The following is a 20,842-nucleotide window of genomic DNA, read 5'->3' on the forward strand; positions in this document are numbered from 1 at the left end:
TTAGGCTCCGTTTGTTAATCATTTGGTTTTTTTTATTTTTTAAAGTTAAGTTATCTCATCCATATTTCTTACAATAATTTATATATTTAATTATCAGTAAAAATTTAAAAACAAAAATAACTTTTTGAAAGCTAATTTTTTTTTTAATTTTAAAAATTTGGAGGTGAGAATAGTGTGATAGACTTAATTTTAAAGAATAAAATGGTTGCGAAAGGGCCTATAAATTCAAGATTTTAAGAGTTAGGTATAAAATGAAAATTAGACTTGCGACATAAAAAAAAAAAAAAAAGAAAAGGGAAAAAAGGTATTTTTCCAAAATAGAAAAAAGGAGGAGGGGAGTGGCATAGAAGCAAAAGTGAAAAGAACAAATGTAAAAAAAAGCGAAAATATCGGGAGATGGGGAAGAGGAGAAGAGTTAAAGGTGGAGAGAAGGCGAAAAATATAATAAGGAAGAATTGGTTGCATTCCTTTTAATTATAATCGTGGAAGGAGAGGGCAGGCGGACGCAGAAGCAGAACAAGGTTTTCTCTCATTCCGCTGTGGGAGTCAGAGATACAAACTTTCTCAACCCGAAAAGCATAATAATAATATTCCAACAATCCCCCCGATTTTCCATTCAATCCCTTCTCTTCTTCGTCTTCTTCTTCTTCTTCTTCTTCTTCTTCTTCTTCTTCTTCTTCCTCCTCCTCCTCCTCCTCCGATTTCAGTTCCATCTTCTTCTCTCAATCACACCCATCCACCCAAAAACATGCATTCCAATCACTTGCTTCTCGAGGAACCCATTCGCATGGCCTCCATCCTCGAGCCATCCAAATCTGTAAGTTCCCTCACCCTTTTCATCTTCGATCTTACCTCCTTTCTTTTTCCTCATCCCTTGTTTTCTCTTTTCATTTTACGATTTCTTTCTTCTTCATTTTTTCTCAGAGTTTCTTTCCTGCTATGACTAAGATCGTCGGGACTCTTGGTCCTAAGTCTCGATCTGTTGAGATTATCTCTGGTTGTCTCAAGGCTGGAATGTCCGGTATACTCTTTTTCTGCCTATTTACTCCTTTTCAATCTGTCTCTTTTCATACTTTCTTTTCCTAATACCGCTTTTGTTTTCTTTTTATCGTTATAGTTGCTCGTTTCGATTTTTCATGGGGTAACCCTGAATATCATCAGGAGACTTTGGAGAATTTGAAGGCCGCCGTGAAGAGCACCAAGAAGCTTTGCGCTGTATGTTATTGTTATAGACGTTTTCATCGTCGATTGAAGTTCTTAATATATGTAGACTCTGGTTGAAGGGCAAACACTCCCTTGAAATGCCGTTGCCCCTTTTTTTTTTAAAAAAAAAAAATTTTGGAAAAGTATTCTGTGTTGTATTACTATTGTTTGATTATTTGTTTGGTTAAGTGGAGAAAATATGTGAATGTTTTTCCCGTTGTTCCCGTCTACGGTCATTCAGATGGAGTTGCTATTTTATATCTCCTTCTCTGTTATTGGAACTGGATGTGTTTTCTTTTAGATTGTTTAGTGGTGGTACTTGGTTTACTTGTGCACTCAGATCCAAGAATTAATTCTACTGATGAAATAATATTCTTGTCTATCCTGTTTGAATGCAGAGTTGTGTACCTTTCAATTGTTACTTTCATATGTGATAAAGGAAAAGAACTAATGCGATGCTTTGGTACTTGTGCTCTTTTCAGGTTATGCTTGACACTGTGGGCCCTGAGTTGCAAGTATTAAACAAAACTGAGAAATCCATTTCACTTCAGGAAGATGCAATAGTTGTCCTTACACCCAATCAAGATCTTGAGGCGACTTCAGAGCTCTTGCCTATTAACTTTACAGGGCTTTCAAAGGTATTAAACTTCATACTGTTGTTATTTTCATGATCACTTCTCATTGGCAAAGTATTAATGAGTTTGATTTTGTTTTTGTCTGGCCATGTTAGTTCGACTGGCTGATGAAAGTTAGCACTTGTTCTCTTGATGTCATTGTGAGGCTTTACTGAAACAGCCTTTCACTAACAAGTCTTTTTGTTTTGATGCAATCCTGTAGACTGCAGCAATGTTAGAATTGTATAGACTTCTAAAAAAAAGCTAGATCCTAGCCTTTGAAGCCTGTAGTGAACCGCCATATGTTGATCTATTTGTCAAAGAAATTAATCTACTGTATTCAAATGTATCTCATCTAACATTAATTTTCTTATCTCTCTAATTTTACCGATTGCTTCTAGCACATCTGAAATTGAGTCAGTATTATGAACGATTTAGCACTCCAATTTGACCATCCAACTTCAATTGATATTAGTGATTTGCATACAAAAGTAATACATCGTCTTTTATAGGCTGTGAAGAAAGGAGACACCATTTTCGTGGGTCAATACCTTTTCACTGGGAGTGAATCAACTTCTGCATGGCTGGAGGTAAGGGAAACTTCTAAGCTGTTACCAATTCTTCCAGATGGTGTCTTTATTTCAAAGTGTGTTTGTGTGTGTGATTTGAATGTGCACTTTTTGATTTTTCTAATCAGGAAAACATAGTTTACCACATAAACTCATAGGAATGTTTATTGCAGACTTTTGAATATCGTGTCAAAAAATGATTTTCTTTTTCTTGACTGTGTTTTTTGCTGGAAACTTGATCAGGTTTCTGAAGTCAAAGGTGATGATGTTGTTTGTGTAATCAAGAACTCTGCCACATTGGCTGGATCACTGTTCACTTTGCATGGCTCTCAAATTCATATTAACCTTCCTACACTTTCTGATGAGGATAAGGAGGTGGGTGAGCTTTCTGGTTTGCGTATCCTCATTATCCCTGAGGACTTTATTGTCTTCTAATTATTTGTACTTTAACTTGGCGTATTGTACTATTAATTTCAGGTTATATCCAGTTGGGGAGTGCAAAACAAAATTGATTTCCTTTCACTATCATATACTAGACATGCCGAAGATGTTCGACAAGTATAATATTCCTTGACATTGAACTCTTTATCTCTGAATCTGTCGCTCTCTGTCTAGATAATTTGAGTTAAATGGTTGAACCTTATTTTTTTGTACAGGCTCGTGAATTCCTTTCTAAGTTAGGTGATCTTAGCCAAACCCAAATCTTTGCCAAGATTGAAACTGTGGAGGTTACTCTCTCTCTCTCTCTCTTTTATTTTGTGTTGGTGGGGGTGGGGTGTGCTATAGTAATGCTGATTTGGACATTTGCATATTTCTGTGATCCTACTTTTAGGGATTAACCCATTTTGATGAGATTCTACAAGCAGCAGATGGTATTATTCTGTCCCGTGGGAATTTGGGTATAGATCTCCCACCCGAGAAGGTTAGTTTCTTTCTGTACAATCTCAAAACACTCAACAACGTTCTCCTCATAAATCATTTTCACTTATTGATGATCTTGGTCCAAATTTAATTTACTTCTCACCGGGACCTCAAGGTTCTAAGGCTTAGGATATGCTTCTTTCTGATCACTTCTCCATATATTGCAGGTGTTTTTATTTCAGAAAGCTGCTGTTTACAAGTGTAACATGGCTGGAAAGCCTGCTGTGGTTACTCGTGTTGTGGACAGTATGACCAACAATTTAAGACCTACCCGTGCAGAAGCTACTGATGTTGCAAATGCGGTCCTTGATGGTAAGCATACAATAATAGTGAAAAGTATGTTGCGTAAATTTTTTTGATGATATTTTTCCTTTTCCTGAAGTTGTTGGTTTACTGCAATGACATGCTTAACAGCCTAAGATATGGGTGTACTCTTGGAAGTTTGGTCCTCAATTACTCTCTTTCTTCCTTTCTTTCATTCCTTTTTTTTTTCTTGTTCTGTTTTATTGTTTGATATATCAATTTCCATTGACGTGAAATTTCTATTCGCTTGTCAACATTTTCTTAGAACAAAGGTTTTGATATCAATATGAAAGACAAATTTTATTTTCCAGAATAATGTGGAAATGTAGATGAAATGTCAATACATATTAGAAATGTGGACAGTATGTTAGACTAGGAATGTAAATACTAATATAGCTTATTTGTAACCTATTTAAGGGACGCCAATTTTATTTATGAATTCAAACTGCTTCAAAGAGTTTTTGTGATCTTTGTGATTCTTTTGAAATATCTGTTAACATCAACGATTTCATCTAAGTTCCATGATATAAAAACTATTCTCACGTATTCAGGAAGTGATGCAATTCTTCTGGGGGCCGAGACTTTGCGTGGACTGTATCCAGTTGAGACTATTTCTACTGTTGGTAGGATTTGTGCCGAGGTAAATGCCCTCTGTTGATCCATGCATACACACACACACACACACACACAAATATAGCTGGCGTGTAATGAGGAATTGATTTTGTGAACTCAATCTTGCACCCAAATTTTAGGTCTTTGCAAACTTCGGTATCGAGCCATTTTAGTCTTGATGTGGTTTCCTCACCCATTTCCTTTTGCTTTTCTTTATCCATTTATTTACTACAACCTATATCTTTAAGACACTGCTTTTATGGTTCTAGTGACCAGTTATTTTTTTCACTGCCAATGCTGTTTGTGTTAACTAAGTTAGAATCATTTGGTGACACTTATTCTAACTTTGATTAGTACGTTTGATGGAATAGATTCGTTCTTCAATATTTAAATTCTCTGTTCTTTTTAGGGATTTTCTGACACAATCTTGCTGGTTTTGGCCTATTTGATAAAATTGACCCTTGTAATAATTCAATTATTATTTGTAGTTACATGTTGGCCTTGTGTTGAGATCTGTTTCTGTTAAGGTTTTGTGTTCTTTACTCAAATTACTCCGAATATATCCTATGCTCCTAAGACTAATTTGATTACAAATTTGTTCATTGTGCCTCAGTCTTTCATTTTATAATTAATGCTTCTTTTTTTTTTTTGTCAATCATAAGATTTGAAACTGTCCTCTTTTATCATTATTTTTTGGAAGTTAGAATTTAGTCCTTTTGGTTTGATAAAATCTTTGTAAAGATTTATGAAAGTTTTATTAAATCACAGGGACCAAATTTGCAACTTAACCGAACATTTTTCATTGTCTCAGTCTTTTATTTTATAATTAAAATAACTTTTTTTGTCAATCATGAGATTTGAATCTATCATCTTTTATCATCATAATTTTTTTATTATAAACTTCATCATCATTGGAGATCTCGACACTTATGGTATTTGTTCTCTTCACATCTTTTATTCCTTATGATTTGGTCATTATTTAAGATTTTTAGAAGAGAGATGCATGCCATATTTGACCGCTTTCTGCTAGGCCTAATGGTTAATGTAAATGAGCACAATAGGGCCATTGTTATGAATTTGAAGGATTTATGGATTTATCAGTCTATAATTTTGATTCCTTTTTCTACTTTTTTCTGCTGAAGTGTTTATACTTTTCCCCTTGGGTGCTCTTGTTTCCAATAAATGCAGTCTGAGAAGGTGTTCAATCAAGATTTATATTTCAAGAAGACTGTCAAATTTGTTGGGGAACCTATGACACACTTGGAATCCATTGCTTCCTCAGCGGTACTGACTTCATATTCTGGTTGTGGTTATTATTGTACATATTATTTTCAATGGGTTTAGACTTTAGTAATAATCTTTTTTATATTGTTATTGTTCTACTGTGGTTTTCATAGGTTTTTTCTGTTTTTAGGTTAGGGCTGCCATCAAGGTGAAGGCTTCAGTTATTATTTGCTTCACTTCATCTGGAAGAGCTGCAAGGTATCAGAGTTTACAATTCTATTTTTGATCTCCAAACAAGCTGAAGTTTTCTTAAAACTTTTGCAGCCATTTTTTTCAGAGTTCTAAATTTGTTGTACAAATATGCAGATTAATTGCTAAATATAGGCCCACAATGCCAGTTATATCTGTCGTCATTCCTAGGCTGAAGACAAATCAGTTAAGGTGGAGCTTTACTGGAGCATTTGAGGTACATCTGGACTCATTTTGAGCAATTTTCTCTTCTTCTGCCCGTTAAGTGCTTCATACACAAATATTTTAACAAATCAAAATTTCCTGCTCATGGGGTGGGTGATTTATTAAAGGGATCCTTTTATGCATTTTACCTCAGTTCTAGCTACGAGTCTGAGTCAGTGAAATATGCTATGCTGTCTTGTTAGTGTGCCCTCTTTTTCTTGTGCTTTTTCAAAAATGATTATATTATTGCTAAAGAGGAATCAGTAGACACAATTTAAAACTTGTTGAGTATGTATTATACTTGGTACTGTCTCAAATTTGTCCCAGCAAAGTTTATGTTCAAACCCAATTAAAAATAATTAATATACTGTACGGGCATATAGCTTTTGCTCTCGTTTCTTAGATTTTAGCTAGTGGATCAATTGTTCTATGTAGTTGTTGGATACACTTTAGGCATGTGTATGAGGGATTATATAATTTTCTTTCTTTTTCTTAAGGTAAGAATTACAGTGCAATAAGTTGTGTATTCATATAGATCTAGATTAACTATCATCCTTTAGTCTATGCAGTTTGTGCCACTGATGTCAAAACTTTTTTCTTTCCATAACCGCATCTTTTTTTGGATTTTTTTTAATCCACTTGTATTGATAGTTTCTATTTTTGGTAATGTGTTCTTTGGTCTTGGGCTATTTCAGGCTAGGCAGTCATTGATAGTAAGAGGCCTCTTCCCTATGCTTGCTGATCCACGACATCCTGTACGTTCTATTTTCCATTTTATTCTATATGGTTAATGAAGTGAATTATGCTTTTGTTTTATATCTGAATCCGCTGTCTCAGTGATTCTTTAGGGTGTGTTTGGTCCAAAGGAGTTTGGGAAGTAGGAGTTGGGAATTCCACTCCTTATTTGGCCCAATCGTGGGTCCACTACTAGAAAACTTCATTTTATATCTTATCAACCCTTTACACTATGGGCCTCGGGAGTTCACAACTCTTTAGATTTCATAACTCGTTGGCGACGAAGATCGCCAGATGCTTTAGCCTCAAAATATTTATTAAGGGTTTGGTTTTGGGTCTATACCTCTTTTGCTTGGGAAGAAGATTATTTGTTCTACACAAACCTTGTATTTGGTTCTCTGAATTTAGTTACGTGGCTTCTATGGGTTACCTGGGTTGTTCACTTGTCAGCAGAAAAGGAGGATGTACAAGTACTATGTACGATGTACAATGTACAATGGAGCAAAACCTCCAGAAAAAGCTTGACATTACCAAGAAAAAGGCCCTTTGGTTGAGAATGAATGAGCCAGCTCCATTTAGAACCGAGAATGTCCATTTGTATAAAAACAATCATATAGAACCGAGAATGTCCATTTGTATTGCGGAAATTTTCCCACGTGTACATATATATTAATAATGGCACTGCTAGCTGTATTGAAAGCAAAAAGACAATTGTCATTATGTTCTTCAATTTATATATATATTATTATTTTTTTAAAAAAAAGAGTAAAGTCTCAACTATTAAACCATATGACTTATGCTTTTCGATTGTATTCATGGCTTTGTAGGCGGAATCTACTAGCGCAACAAATGAGTCAGTTTTAAAGGTTGCTTTGGATCATGGCAAAGCATCTGGAGTGATTAAGTCACATGACCGAGTTGTTGTTTGTCAGAAGGTTGGGGATGCATCTGTGGTCAAGATTATTGAGCTTGAAGACTGAAATAGCCTTTCCAGATAATTTTTTCCGCTAATTTTGAAGTGACCGTTTTCCTGGTGCTGTCGCCACCATGAGGTATAATTGAATTATATACATGGTTTTGGAGATTGAGGAGATCTGATAAGTGAGAAAATGTAAAATGACTCATAAAACATTATTCACTTTCCCAAATTTAGAAGCCATGGTGTTCATGGCAAATCTTAATTTATTCGAGTTAAATTCAACCAATGGCCAAGTCATGATTTTTGGTTTGTTTCATTTCTATTTATCGTCGAATTAGAGACCTATACATGAGGATCTGTGATTGCCATTTTTTTTAATCATACACCCTGCATAATAATCATGAGATCTATTGGTTTGACAGTGATTTTAATAAACCAAACTCCATAGACTTCTTATACATTTTTTTTTTTTGTAGTTTTGATTTACATGTTCCTATGTTTTGTATCATAATGTTTTTTTTTTTATCTATTCCTTTGTGATGAAACAAAGTCTTTCAATTTCATTTTCCTTTAGGGAAGTTATGTTGACATAGGGTGATGAATTCAAAATGACTTCAGGGAAATCAAATATGAGATATTTAATGTTGGATTGACTTTGTACGTGTTTAATTTTTAAGGGAAAAAAACAAACACTTGAGGTCTTGTTTAGGGTACCGTTTGTACAAAGCTATTGTGAGAGTATCTTTAATCATTGAATGATCATTTATTGATTTGTGTAAAAAATTGTGCTCATGTCATCTAATTTCAAGTCTGTCCTTCCATGTCTTCCTCCTCATGATTTTTTAAAAATAATTCTTATAATTAAATTTTTATCAATATTCAACTAAAGAACATAATAAATATAAATATAAAAATATTTGAAATAATGTAAGCCTTGGTAGGGGTGGAGTCGAGCTAGCCCAGATATAGTCTTTTAGTTCCTTTATGATAAACAATACAATTCATAACGAAAAAGATCTCGATTTATTTACAGATAGATATCGTGCTCTACAGGAGCAGAGAATAGGATAAGCTGCTGGTAGGAGGCAAATTCATCTAGTTTCTAATAATAAATAAAGGCTATAGGTTGGGTCAATCCCTCGGAAGGTCCCAAGCCCTTCTTAGAAAGCCCTCCTTAAGTTAAAAAAAAAAATCTGGGGCTTCAAAGCTTTTTGTTTAGGGGTGCGCTGGTTTGGAACTTGATCTGAATCGTAGTTCAGATTCAAGTCGGTTCAGTGAGGGCGACCGCTAGAAAATCTGCCTTGTCGGAGTCGGAATGGGTCTCATCGTTCGATGCATGGCCGATAAGAGAGACTTCAGAAGAAGAAGCGAGACCAAGAAAAAGAGGCACGAAGATACTTGAATTCCGGAAAAATCCTCTGCCCTTAAACTTAAAAAAATGATTAATTCCCTCGCTAAGAGAGATGAGATCCTTGTTTGATCTTATTATATATCCTCTTTCCTTGAATTAGTAATGGGACGTATATCTAGTAGTTCAGTTGTGAAATTTGAATGATCTCGATTGTTGCAAATTCCAATTTGAGTATCAAAGTCTCTTTTATTCCTACGTTCATATGTATTTCATGCTATACATCTATTACAACCTATGAAGTTAGGTCAAATTTCATGTAACTGGCGCCATTACCGGACCTAGCAGCAGACGGGCAGGCCGGGCCAGAATTCAGACCAGACTCTTCTTTGTTTGAGCTGCTCCCACGCACGCAGACCGGAAGATCTCTGTTTGTCCTGGACTGGACAAGTACGTAGAGATCTTCGTGGGAACCGGAAATCTCGATTTGAAGCCAATTCGACGTTTGGTTCGTTTTTCTACTCAATCTTTTTTTATAGAAAGAGCACTCGGGAGCATAAGCAAGTTCAGTGGCTCCTCATTCTCGCAGGCGTTCGTGATATCCTCAATCGCGGCATAGATGCGGGCGTCCTCTTCTTGTGCCCTAGCCTCCCTTTTAGCATCCAATGGATTCCCACCTTCAAGGGAAGTCAGTCTTCGAGTTGCAATAGACTGATCTTTCAATCTTTTTCCAACCCGGAGTGAGTTTGTCCAAAGAAGCTCTTAAGAAGCGAAGTTTCACTCGACAAAAAAGGTTTGGACTGAAGACGGAGAAGAATGAAGATCGACTGACTTCTAATTGCATTGGATGTCGTAGTCGCAGAAGTCGAATCAACATCATGACAAGGCATTCTGGAAACTGTTGGGCCAGCCACAATTGGTGTAATGTCTGGGTGCGTATGGCGGTACAAGAAAGCCCCTACTCCCAACAGTTGAATTAGGTTCAAGGGAAGGTCCTACTCGTCCCGTCGAACCAATAAAAAAACCACTTTCCTACTCGTCTTCAGAATATTCCTTCCTGGTGGGACGAAGTCGCATTGATTTCAATTGATTGAATCGGTTCTGGTCTTCGCTGAAAAAGTGAGGCTTTAGACCTTAGTTACTCGCTTATTGGGACCTGCAAGAAGCTGAGTTTCAAGCAATTAGATTCGATTCACAATAACCCCTAAATAACTTTTCAATAAAAAGGAAATTCTAAAGTAAGTAAATGGTGGATATGCAAGCATGATAACTTATATGCTGTTCTATATCTCCATGAATGACGGAACTTTTGCTCGCATTGTATCATTTGGTCTACGTACCAGAACGGATAATATTCGAGATTATACAGGATTATACACAAAAGATCCTTTTTTGGCTCAAGAAGACAGGGGATGCCCATACGCTGCAAGTAATACCATTCAATCAGTCAATTAGTTTCTTTTCTCATCTTTCTTGCTTGTTGGTTGAAGAAAGCTTGCCCCGCTCTAGCTACCTACTGGGTTCTAACTGCAAAGCTTACTGGTTTTCTTTTTCAATAAGGAAAAACTTCGAATCGAATTGGAGCGCCCTTCTAATCCTAGGCCGAGGGAATACAACTCCCCGTGGGAGTCCTTTCCATCGGTCCCTTCTGACCGGCTTAACCTAAAGTCGACGGCTCTCCCCTCTCTTGATGGCGAATCTTGATTGACTACATCTCTTTCTTTGTAGATGTAGATTTCCTTCCTGTGTTCTTAGTTGAATTGCATAAGGACTAACCGCTTTCTTGTTTGTGATTGCCTTTACTAAGTACACTAGATTCATTCCTTTTGCTCTCGAGATCCTAATGCCAACTGCAAGATAACATCAGAAGCGTCAATGCATCGTCGAATAGGTGGCAGCAGCTCTCTATGTACTTGTAGTTAAGTAAGGACTGTAAGCTTCAAGTCCCTTCTTACTTATTTCTTTTTTAGAACCGTCGAAGAACATTTGCCAATCATGAGGAGTTTCGTCTTCTTCTTCGTCTACCGCTAATAGAATAGCTGGGAAAGCAGAAAGATTATGCCCCGGAGATGCTTGCAATTGAGAACATTGAAGCCGGGAAGTTCGATGTGAAGATAGCTAGGCTCTTTATTTGTCATCCGATGAGCTTCACGTGGCGACATCTTTACTGAACTATGACCGGCCATCATATTAGCAAATAAACGTATTCCTGAGCTTAATGCGCGAAAACAATGAGAAAGCGAGAGTTGATTTTCTTGGATTGCAGTCATGATACATTTTCATGCTCCAGATAAATCTTCACCAATTTTTTTTCTAAACATCAACGAAAATCTTGATAGTGAAAAGTATTTGTTTTATCTTAATCGATTTCTACAAATTAGGATTGTTGTTGTTGTTGTGATTCTTCGACGTATAGATATCGTATCACAATTTGAACTCATCGTCTTGACTTTGAGAGAGTTAAATAGAGGAACAAACCTTTCTAAACGAACTTATTGGCAAGACAAAGTGCGATGGAGGCTTGGCGAAATTACAGACGTGAATTCGAAATCAGAGGATGAAAGGGAAGTGAAATAATTAATAGATAATTATTTTTTTATTCTCAATAATTTCAGTCCCTTATTTCACAAAACTATCAACTCTCTTGTAAGTAATCATTATTTACTTCTTTCCTTTATTGTTCACCGATTTTTCTTCAACGACATTATTAAAATTACAATGTAAATAACTAATGAATAATAACTTTATAATTTTCATTATTGGCTCTGCTTATATTTTTTTTCTTTTACAAGGTATAATACTATTTTAATAAACCTTTATTCTGGAAGAGGAAAATTGGGTTGTATAGCATCATACCATTTGTATAAGGTGTAATATCGTTATTTGCTTCTTTCTTTTCTTTTTCCCTTTTCTTCCGAAATTTCGCTCTACTCCAATTTTCCATTTATCCTTTCTTCTTCTTCAATGTTATTTTTTTCAAATATAACTTTACCTAAATCTTTTGTTTTTCCTATTTATTTTTATTTTTATTTTTATATTTTTCTGCATATCGTAGAACTCGTTGAGAATTTGTTATATTTAATTGAGAATTTGTGTTATTTACGATTTTGAACTAAATATCGTCTCTCCACAATTTTTTTTGCAAGTATTTATATAGAGCTTCAGTTCTAAATTATAAATACACAGTATTTATGTTCACATATGTTATTGTAGTATAGTAGCTAGTATTGTTTAATGGTCACAATACTTGTTCCAATCAGTATACTATGTGAAAATAAACGGGAGGGATTTGATCCATTTTCTATATTAAGTTTTTATTTATCTTTTAATGGGTTTCTTTCTTCCAGCTTTTGATTTGTGGTGTGTTGTCTATTTTTTACCCTTTAATTAAGATTTGGTTAGTTAGTTGCAACCTAATTTAGAGGAATTAATCTTTTTTTGTTCGCATTATCAGAGAACCTAATCTATGGAATATGAGAGTATTTATTTTGCCATATCTTCAAATTAAACTTTAAAAATTGTCATTCCTTTTGTTAGCCCATCCCTTTTATCATGAGTTTGAATAGTAAACGGTATTCAAAACTATGGGTTACTTCTTTTTTCACTAGTTTAATCTAGGAAGTTCATCGGCCAACTTCCGGACATCACTTTTAGTGACGGCTGTCAACCCCACCATCAAACTTTTGACCACTAACTCCGACAATCGTCACCGGTCAATCTCCAACTGCTACCAACCAACCTTAAAAGACATTAATAGAAACATTTTTAGCTTATAACAACCTAAACAAACTTGTATATAAAAAATATTATTAAGAAGATGTTGTCAAACACGTGTATATTATTTTAAGGAGTTTTTATTAAAAATGAATGTTTGAAAAACATTTTTGAATCTGTCGCATTATCCTACCACATACCAACAAATTTACAAAATGGAAGAAAGGTTCAAGAACATATAGGTTTTCAACTATATATATATATATATTCCTAAAGACAGCCCAATTAATTCCTAACTCCGCTACCCAAGTAATTCCTTTTCAGTTATCTATTTTTAGTCGAACATTTTCTAAGTCCCATTAGGATTTCAATTAATATATAATACAATATTATATTATTCCTAAAACTAAAACAAAACCCAATTTTAATTCGTTTATAATTAACATTTTCTAAATTCCATTTGATTTAAGATTTAGGGTTCACCCCTATCATCCATCCCTATAAATACACTCACAAAATTCATAAACCATCATCAATATTCAAAACTTTGAATCCAAACCCTCAAAAGGGAAAAAAAAAAAAAATTATTTGAATTTCCTCAATCATGCTATTCTCATAGTAATCTATCCTTCTATCCTAACTTAGTTGTTTGGAAAATTGATAAAAATGGCTCATTGGAAGTTTGATTTTATATTTTTAACCTATTTTTGAAAAACAAGTTTTTTTACCCTTGATGATGAAAATGATGTAAGCATAGTAAATATTGGTTGTACAATTACACTTATGCCCCTTATTAAATTCTCACTCTCAATTTCAACTACCAACCTACCAAATTAATTCACATTCTCTACCTAAATATATTCACAAAAAATTAATTTATCTAAAACCATTAACAAAAAATTATTCACACAAAAAAATTCCATTACTCTTATGCCCTTTATTAAATTCTCACTTTCAATTTCAACAACCAACCTACCAAATTAATTCACAAAAAGTTAATTTATCCAAAAACCATTAACAAAAAAATATTCACACAAAAAATTCTCCACCAAAATTGATTTGTTTACAACTCCACAAAAAGTTGTTATTTCCAGAACCAAATTAACTTGTATTCACGAAATTGTAATTTTGTACACTTCTTAAAAGGTATGTATTTCATTTTGTATGTATTCAATAGTTTGATAATTTCTGGAAAAATTGACAAAAATAAATGACATTTTTGGAGTTTTATTTATGCTTGCTTTGTTGATTGTTTTTTTTCTTTTTTTTTTTAATAATGTCCTGCATTTGATATTTATACATTTATTTTTTTAAAAAATGAAAATAATTGATGAAATAAGTTGGATACCTGACTGGACTTCACCGGGTAGAAAGTAAATGAGTTGAAATTACTCGGTTGGGCTTCATCAAGTACAAAAATAATTGTTGGAATAAGTTTGATTCTCGGTCGGGCTTCACCGGGTATGAAATAAATTGAGTGACTCAGTCCTTCTGGGTACGGGATAGGAGTCGGGCTGGGACTGGTCCAGGGCCCGGTAGAGTTAACCTTAGCTCGATCGGGCGCACAAAAAGTAAGGATTTTTTTTTGGCCCTATGTTGTACTCGGCCGGGTGGACGAACGGGCCAATTTTTTTCTTTTTATTTTATTTATTTTATTTTTATTTATTTTTTTTCTTTTTATTTTATTTATTTTATGGATTAAAACAGGCGTCCCGATCTTGGAACATACGATTTGATGCTGCGATCAAGTCGTATGGCTTTGACCAAAACGTTAATGGATCTTGTGTCTACAAGAAGATCATCAATGCTTCAGTAGTTTTCTTAGTGTTGTATGTAGACGATATCCTACTCATTGGGAATTATGTAGGTCTAATGACAACAATTAAGAACTGGCTAGCGACCTAATTCCAATTGAAAGATTTGGGAGAGGCTCAGTTTTTTTTATATGTATCCAGATCTTTCGGGATCGTAAGAATAAAGTGCTAACATTGTCTCAGGCATCGTATATTGACAAGATTGTTGCTCAAGTACTCGATGCAGGACTTCAAGAGGGGCCTACTGCCGTTCAAGCATGGAGTCACTTTGTCTAAGGAAATGTGTCCTAAGACACCTCAAAAGGTTGAGGAGATAAGAAGGGTCCCATATGCGTCTGTCGTTGGCAATTTGATGTACGCGATGCTCTGTACTCGTCCAGACATCTGCTACGCTGTGGGCATAGTCAGTAGGTATCAGTCTAACCCAGGCCAGGGTCACTGGACCACAGTGAAGAATATCCTCTAGTATCTTTGGAGAACGAGGGACTACATGCTTGTGTATGGTTCGAAGGATTTGATCCTTACAGGATACACGGATTCTGACTTTCAGACTGATAAGGACTCTCGCAAGTCCACATCAGGATCAGTCTTTACTCTTAACGGAAGAGCTGTAGTGTGGCGAAGCACTAAGTAGGGATGCATCGTCGACCCCACTATGGAGGCGGAGTACGTAGCGGCTTGCGAAGCTGCTAAGGAGGTCGTCTGGCTTAGGAAGTTATTGACAGACCTGGAAGTTGTTCCAGATATGTCTAGGCCCATTACCCTTTATTGTAATAATAGTGGGGTAGTAGCGAACTCCAAGGAGCCAAGGAGTCACCGGCAGGGTAAACACATAGAGCGGAAGTATCATCTGATCCGCGAGATAGTGCATCGAGAGGACGTGATCGTCACGCAGATCGCTTCGGAGCACAATGTTACTGACCTGTTTACAAAGGCTCTCACGGCTACAGTGTTTGAGGGTCACCTATGGAGCATGAGTCTACAGGATCGCCTGTGGCTGAACTAGGGCAAGTGGGAGATTTTATTGTATTGGGCTTTTATGCCCTAGTTTATTGTTTTGTACTAAGTTTTTTGTACACCCCACTTCGCTTTAGGACAAGTGGGAGATTGTTGGGGTTGATGCCCTAAAGTCTCGTGTCCTGTAGTTTGTAAACAGTATATACGAACACCAGTGATTGTTAATATATGATATTAACTTCACATCTTGTTGTTTTGCTCGGTTATTTGTTTTATTTGCTTTACCACAAATCAATAAACATAAAATCCTTGGTTATCTGTATGTGATCCAAGCATGTATGTGGTGACATACAAGTGGATCATGTCTTGAGTGATAACTAAAATGGTTTGTAGTATATGGATATAGGAGGGAAAGCTTATCCTGGTAATGCTACGAATACGACCCGTTTTGTGGAACGGTCACAAGTGTTGTGACTTGCCACAGATGGTCTGATCCTAATCATTCATGTTGGGGATATGCGAGCGGGGGCGTCCTATACAAAGAGTTTGTATAAGACTTGACCACGAAGTGTTAATGCCTCGTTATATAACACCGTTCATAACAGAGACTTCACTTCACTAAGATGACCATAGGTAACATGACCTCAATCTTGAGTGAGTTGGGAACTCCTGCCATTGATGGTGATCCTTTGATTTGTATGGGTGCAAGTGGCCAAGTCGCCAATTCAAACCTATAATTTTGGGGATTTGTCTGATTTGGGAGCTGGGAACTCAGTTACACAAGATGAAATTTACTCCTTCCCCGAGGCAGGGGTAAGTAGATAGATGGCTCCCTTAAGGGTTGATTCCAGGGCTTAAACGATGTGGTGCCACACACCTTCTCTTTGCCCGAGAGGTGTTCACACATAGTTGGACTATTTTGTATTGTTCACTAGAGGAATCAGTGATACTTAAGAAGTGAGATGTAACTATAGGGGCAAAACGGTAAATTGGCCCAAGTATACTTACGAGCATCTGTGAAGGGTCATCATACTCATGATTGGTTATATCCGATAGACACAGAAATATATCTGTAGTAAGAAAAGTTTAGTTGTTGGTCTTTATTGGAATCCCTGATAGTTAACGGATGGTGAATCTCGTGGCTAAAAAGTTTAGTCAGCGATTCACGTACCGTTGGAGCTTCGAGCCACAGGTCCATTAGGTCACTTGGGTAGCTTGGATAAAGTCGAGAACCAATATTTGGGTTAATTTGAAATGTTCAAATTGACTAGAGGAAGTTCAATTATATATGATATAATTAGACTGATTAATTATATATGATATAATTGGCTAAATGTATGAGATACATTATTTTGGAGAAAATTAGATATAAATATGATTTATATCAAGTAAAGGAGAAAATACTATAGTAGATATATGATATCAAATTATAGGATATAAATATAATATGATTATATTTATTAATTAAATTAATTGATTAATTATTTGATAATTAATCGATTAATCCACGTTCGGACGTGGGAAGTGGGGCTGCGAAGGTATAGTAACCGACGGGTTAAAATTATGAAAATCATTTTCATTTTATTATTTCAATCGTGCATTCGTATCACCCGCGCCCAAAAAGAATCCGTGAAAGAACGATCGCGAGAGCCTATACGATAGAAGCTCATTCGTCTAAACGATCGTCTAGTTCACGCGTTTTCTAAACGATCGTATACATCTTCTAAATGATCGTTCAGTTTTCCCAAACGATCGTGTTGCTCTACTGTACGATAAGCATTTTCCGCTATACGATAGCAGAGTTCATCTCCCACTTGCTTATCGGTCTACCACGACGTTTCCCCCGTCCTCTACCAAATTCACCCGAGCCCACTCTTTGGGAATTTTGACACCGCAGGATCCCGGGTTTCTCTTTGTGGTGGTGTCGTCCCCGGGCATTATTCGTGTACGTTTGGATCATGTTGTTGTAGTCAACAGCTCGCCGGGTGCTGGTAGATCGGTGGGAGGTTTTCCACTGCTTTGGTTCAGTCGTTCGCAGAGTGTCTTCATTTGGTATAACCCTTTCTTGTATTTTATTGTATTCTGAGCATGCCGATTTGATTTTAATATGCATAACTGTTTTATGGAATGTATATCGTTTTGTTCGGTCACTGTGAAATCGGAGCGATCTAAGCCCGCTCATAGAACTCCCGGTATGAGATCCTTCAAGATGAAGATTAGATGATTCTAAGATTTGATCTTTTATTTATTTTTTTCCTTTTAGTTTTGGACTCGAGTAGTGAGCTTTTTAAATAGGTTGCCTAGTTTTAGATTGGGAAAGATTAGATGAGTTGCTTGTTTTTTTTCTTTTAAAAAAAGGTACGCGTAGAAATAGATACATCAAATCGCGTGTTAGATATGTATCTGGAAAGTATCGGTATCCGATACGTGTCTGATACGGATTCTTTGCCTCACATGAAGAATCTGTGCTTCATAGGATGTAAGTCTTCAGTATCAATGACGTTATATACAAAGTCTAGTCATCTTGTTGTCCACTCTTATACAAACTCTTTGTATAAGACACCTCCGCTCGCATGTCTCCACATGAATAGTTAGGATCTACCATCTGTAGTAGTTTACAATACTTGCAAACCTCTACAAAGCAGGCCGTATCCGTAGTATCACCAGGATCAGGTATCCCCCCCTTAATCTTTATACTACAGACCTATTTAGGTTATCACTTAAGGCATGATCGACTTGTATATCACATATACATGCTTAAGTTTACATAAGATAACCATGGAGCTTTGTTTATTGGAAATGAGTAAATGCTAGAATGAAATAATAATTGTTTTATTCATAAAACAATGTGTATCATTACAAACAACGAGACTCCAGGAGAATTAGGACACCAATCCCAACACATTATACAAAGTTATATGCTTAATTGAAGAATGCAAATGGAGACTTCGAGCCGTTAAATTGAAAAATTGTGAAATATTTAAGATCTCCAAGTATGACAATGTCCATACATGTAGAAATGAAATATTGACTAACGATCATAGACAAGCTTCTAGTTGGGTTCTCGGACATTTAATTTCATCGAAGTTTGAAGAAGCTAGTCGTTCATATAGACTGAAGGGTTACATATGATTCCATTTAATTACATCGAAGTTTGAAGATGATGAACCGAAATATCGAAGAAAAATTAAAGGAATGTGAGGAGTTTTGAAAGGAATTTGAAGGGTTGCAAGAAAACGTTCATAGAGGGAGGGATTGGGGTTTTGAATCTTTTTCCTAAAAAAATGGTATAATGGTCTTTTCTTACCTATAAGGGATAAAAAATACATTCTTTTTAAAAAGGGGTCCTTTTCTCCAAAGAAAAACTTCCAAAAGGCCATTTCCCCCAATTTTCCTAGTTTCATATCTCCTTTATAATATTTTAGAACAAAAAAACAACTTATACCCTACTGTTCGCACGAGATGTCAAGAGAAATTTGTTTTGTGGAACTTGAACTTTGTATTTGTATTAATTTTGTGGAAAGTGAGTACAATCTCTAATGCATAATATTTTGATGCTTTCCAAATAAACTATAATTTTTAAGCTAGTTGAGCTTCTTGAATGACCACCTTTTAGGCTTGTTGATCTTCTTGGATGATCGGCCTTTGGGCTTGATGATCTTATTGGATGGTCGGCCTTTGGACTTGTTGATCTTCTTAGATGATCGACTTTCGGGCTTGATGATCTTGTTGGACGATCGGTCTTTGGGCTTGTTGATCTTCTAGGATGATTAGTGCTCGCACAAGGCTTCCGGAGAAACTTGTTTCGTGGAGTTGAACTTGAGTTGGTGTTGATGTTGATGTTGATTTGATGCAATGTGGTTTGATCTCTAGTACTTGATCCTCTGATTCTCTCTAGGTTGAAAGCGTACGTTTGATGTATAGAAGGAGGCGTGTGGATGTTCTTGAGCTTCAAGTCTTGGAAGAATACTTGTATCTTCAAAGAACTTCAGTCTTCAAGCGTGGTCAGAATGCCTGTATCTTCAAAGGACTTCAGTCTTCAGAATATTTGTATCTTAAAAGGACTTCAATTTTCAAGCCTGGTCAGAATGCTTGTATTTTCGAAGGACTTCAGTCTTCAGAATGCTTGTATTGCTATCAATGTAAAGGATATACTGGTAGTATTTATGTATTATGTAATGTAGTATTCGAGATGAAATGACTCCTCGAGATTGTTTGATTGTGCATAAAAGTTTTCATTGATAGCATGATGTCATACTATCACTGATAACATGTTATCCATGATATCATATTATCAGCGATATTATTGATAGACTTCATACTCTTAAAGTCCTATAAAAAAAAGGGGAAAAAAACTATTGGTCTGTTTCATAAATAACGTTCTCATTTCTCATTTTTTGAGAAATAAACTTGTTTAATAACTATTACCATTTCTTATTTCAAACATTTAATAAATGTTTCTAAAAATTGTGCAAACTTGAGGACTAAAAAAGTAGTTTCTTTCAAATTTGTTTTCATTTGCTATTTACATTTAACTTTTCGTTATAATAGTCAAACTTGATGATTGACTTGTTGGTGTTAAGTCACTTATGAGTTAGACATTTTCAAGTCATGGGTTTTGTTACTCATTCTCGAAATTCTTTTTTTAATGATTCTAATGGAAATTGGGAGAGAGAGAGGGAAATGTTTGGAGAGATGAGGAAATTTAGGAGATGGAGGCAAAAATTGAAGAAAGGAAAGAAAAAAGTAAAAACAAACCAGAGAAATAATTTAAGAAAGGAAATAAATAAATAAATAAATCTAGAGAAAGAAAATTAAAAAAAAAAGAAAAAAAAAAGGGAAGAATAAGACCTGCAACAAAACAAGGGAGGACGAAGAAGATATACTGAAGGAAAAATTAGAAGTTAGAAAAAAAATTCAAAAATTGTCCGAGAGTTTCATATTTACAAATATTTTAAAGAGATACTAGGAGTGGTCATTCAAACCGCAAAAATCGAATCGTTTCTAAAAATTGAATCGAACCGAACCGAAAACTCAGTGAAATCGAAAAATGCGGTTCGATCCGGTTTGAAGAAATTTTGAAACCGAATTAATTCGATTCGGTTCAGTTTCACTTTCGAAAATCGAATTTGAAATCGAACCGAACCATTTTTAACTTTTATATATATATATTTAAAAAAAATAGTAAAACCAAACTGCTTTTAATTTAAAGAACAAAACCGAATCTAAAACCGAATTGAAACGAACCGTTTTTTAATTAAAAAAGAACATAACATGAATTTTTTAAAAATGCCAAAACCGAATTTGAAATCGAACCGAACCGCATATACGGTTCGGTGTTTCGGTTCGATTTCACATTTTTAAAAAATCGGTTCGATTCGGTTTGACCACCAAATTAAACCGAAAACCATTTCCACCCCTAAGAGATACTATATTTTTAGACTTTTTTATTATCG

General features: G+C 35.5%; 1 protein-coding gene across 2 annotated transcripts; it reads left to right on the forward strand.

The window, feature by feature from the left end:
- The first annotated feature begins 400 nt into the window (after nt 1-400).
- On the forward strand, nt 401-7,869 carry LOC120073841 (pyruvate kinase 1, cytosolic). Of its 2 annotated transcripts, XM_039026716.1 has the most exons (17): nt 401-627; nt 664-817; nt 925-1,021; nt 1,118-1,215; nt 1,686-1,841; nt 2,330-2,407; nt 2,630-2,761; nt 2,864-2,944; nt 3,043-3,114; nt 3,219-3,308; nt 3,475-3,619; nt 4,162-4,250; nt 5,411-5,506; nt 5,637-5,704; nt 5,813-5,912; nt 6,595-6,654; nt 7,462-7,869. In XM_039026716.1, the coding sequence occupies exons 2-17, from the start codon at nt 749-751 to the stop codon at nt 7,612-7,614; spliced, it is 1,584 nt and encodes a 527-aa protein (XP_038882644.1). In that variant the 5' UTR covers nt 401-627; nt 664-748; the 3' UTR covers nt 7,615-7,869. The 2 variants fall into 2 exon arrangements, with proteins under 2 accessions (XP_038882644.1, XP_038882643.1); XM_039026715.1 differs by having other exon boundaries at nt 401-817.
- Nucleotides 7,870-20,842: the final 12,973 nt, after the last annotated feature.

This window comes from Benincasa hispida, chromosome 3 (assembly GCF_009727055.1).
Source record: "Benincasa hispida cultivar B227 chromosome 3, ASM972705v1, whole genome shotgun sequence".
In the NCBI taxonomy this organism is placed as follows: domain Eukaryota; kingdom Viridiplantae; phylum Streptophyta; class Magnoliopsida; order Cucurbitales; family Cucurbitaceae; genus Benincasa; species Benincasa hispida.

Coding starts and splice junctions, on each gene's coding strand:
- LOC120073841 (XM_039026715.1), top strand. CDS start 749: ATGCATTCCAATCACTTGCTTCTCGAGGAACCCATTCGCATGGCCTCC. Junction 818..924: donor TCCTCGAGCCATCCAAATCT/GTAAGTTCCCTC, acceptor ATTTTTTCTCAG/AGTTTCTTTCCTGCTATGAC. Junction 5,913..6,594: donor GCTTTACTGGAGCATTTGAG/GTACATCTGGAC, acceptor GGGCTATTTCAG/GCTAGGCAGTCATTGATAGT.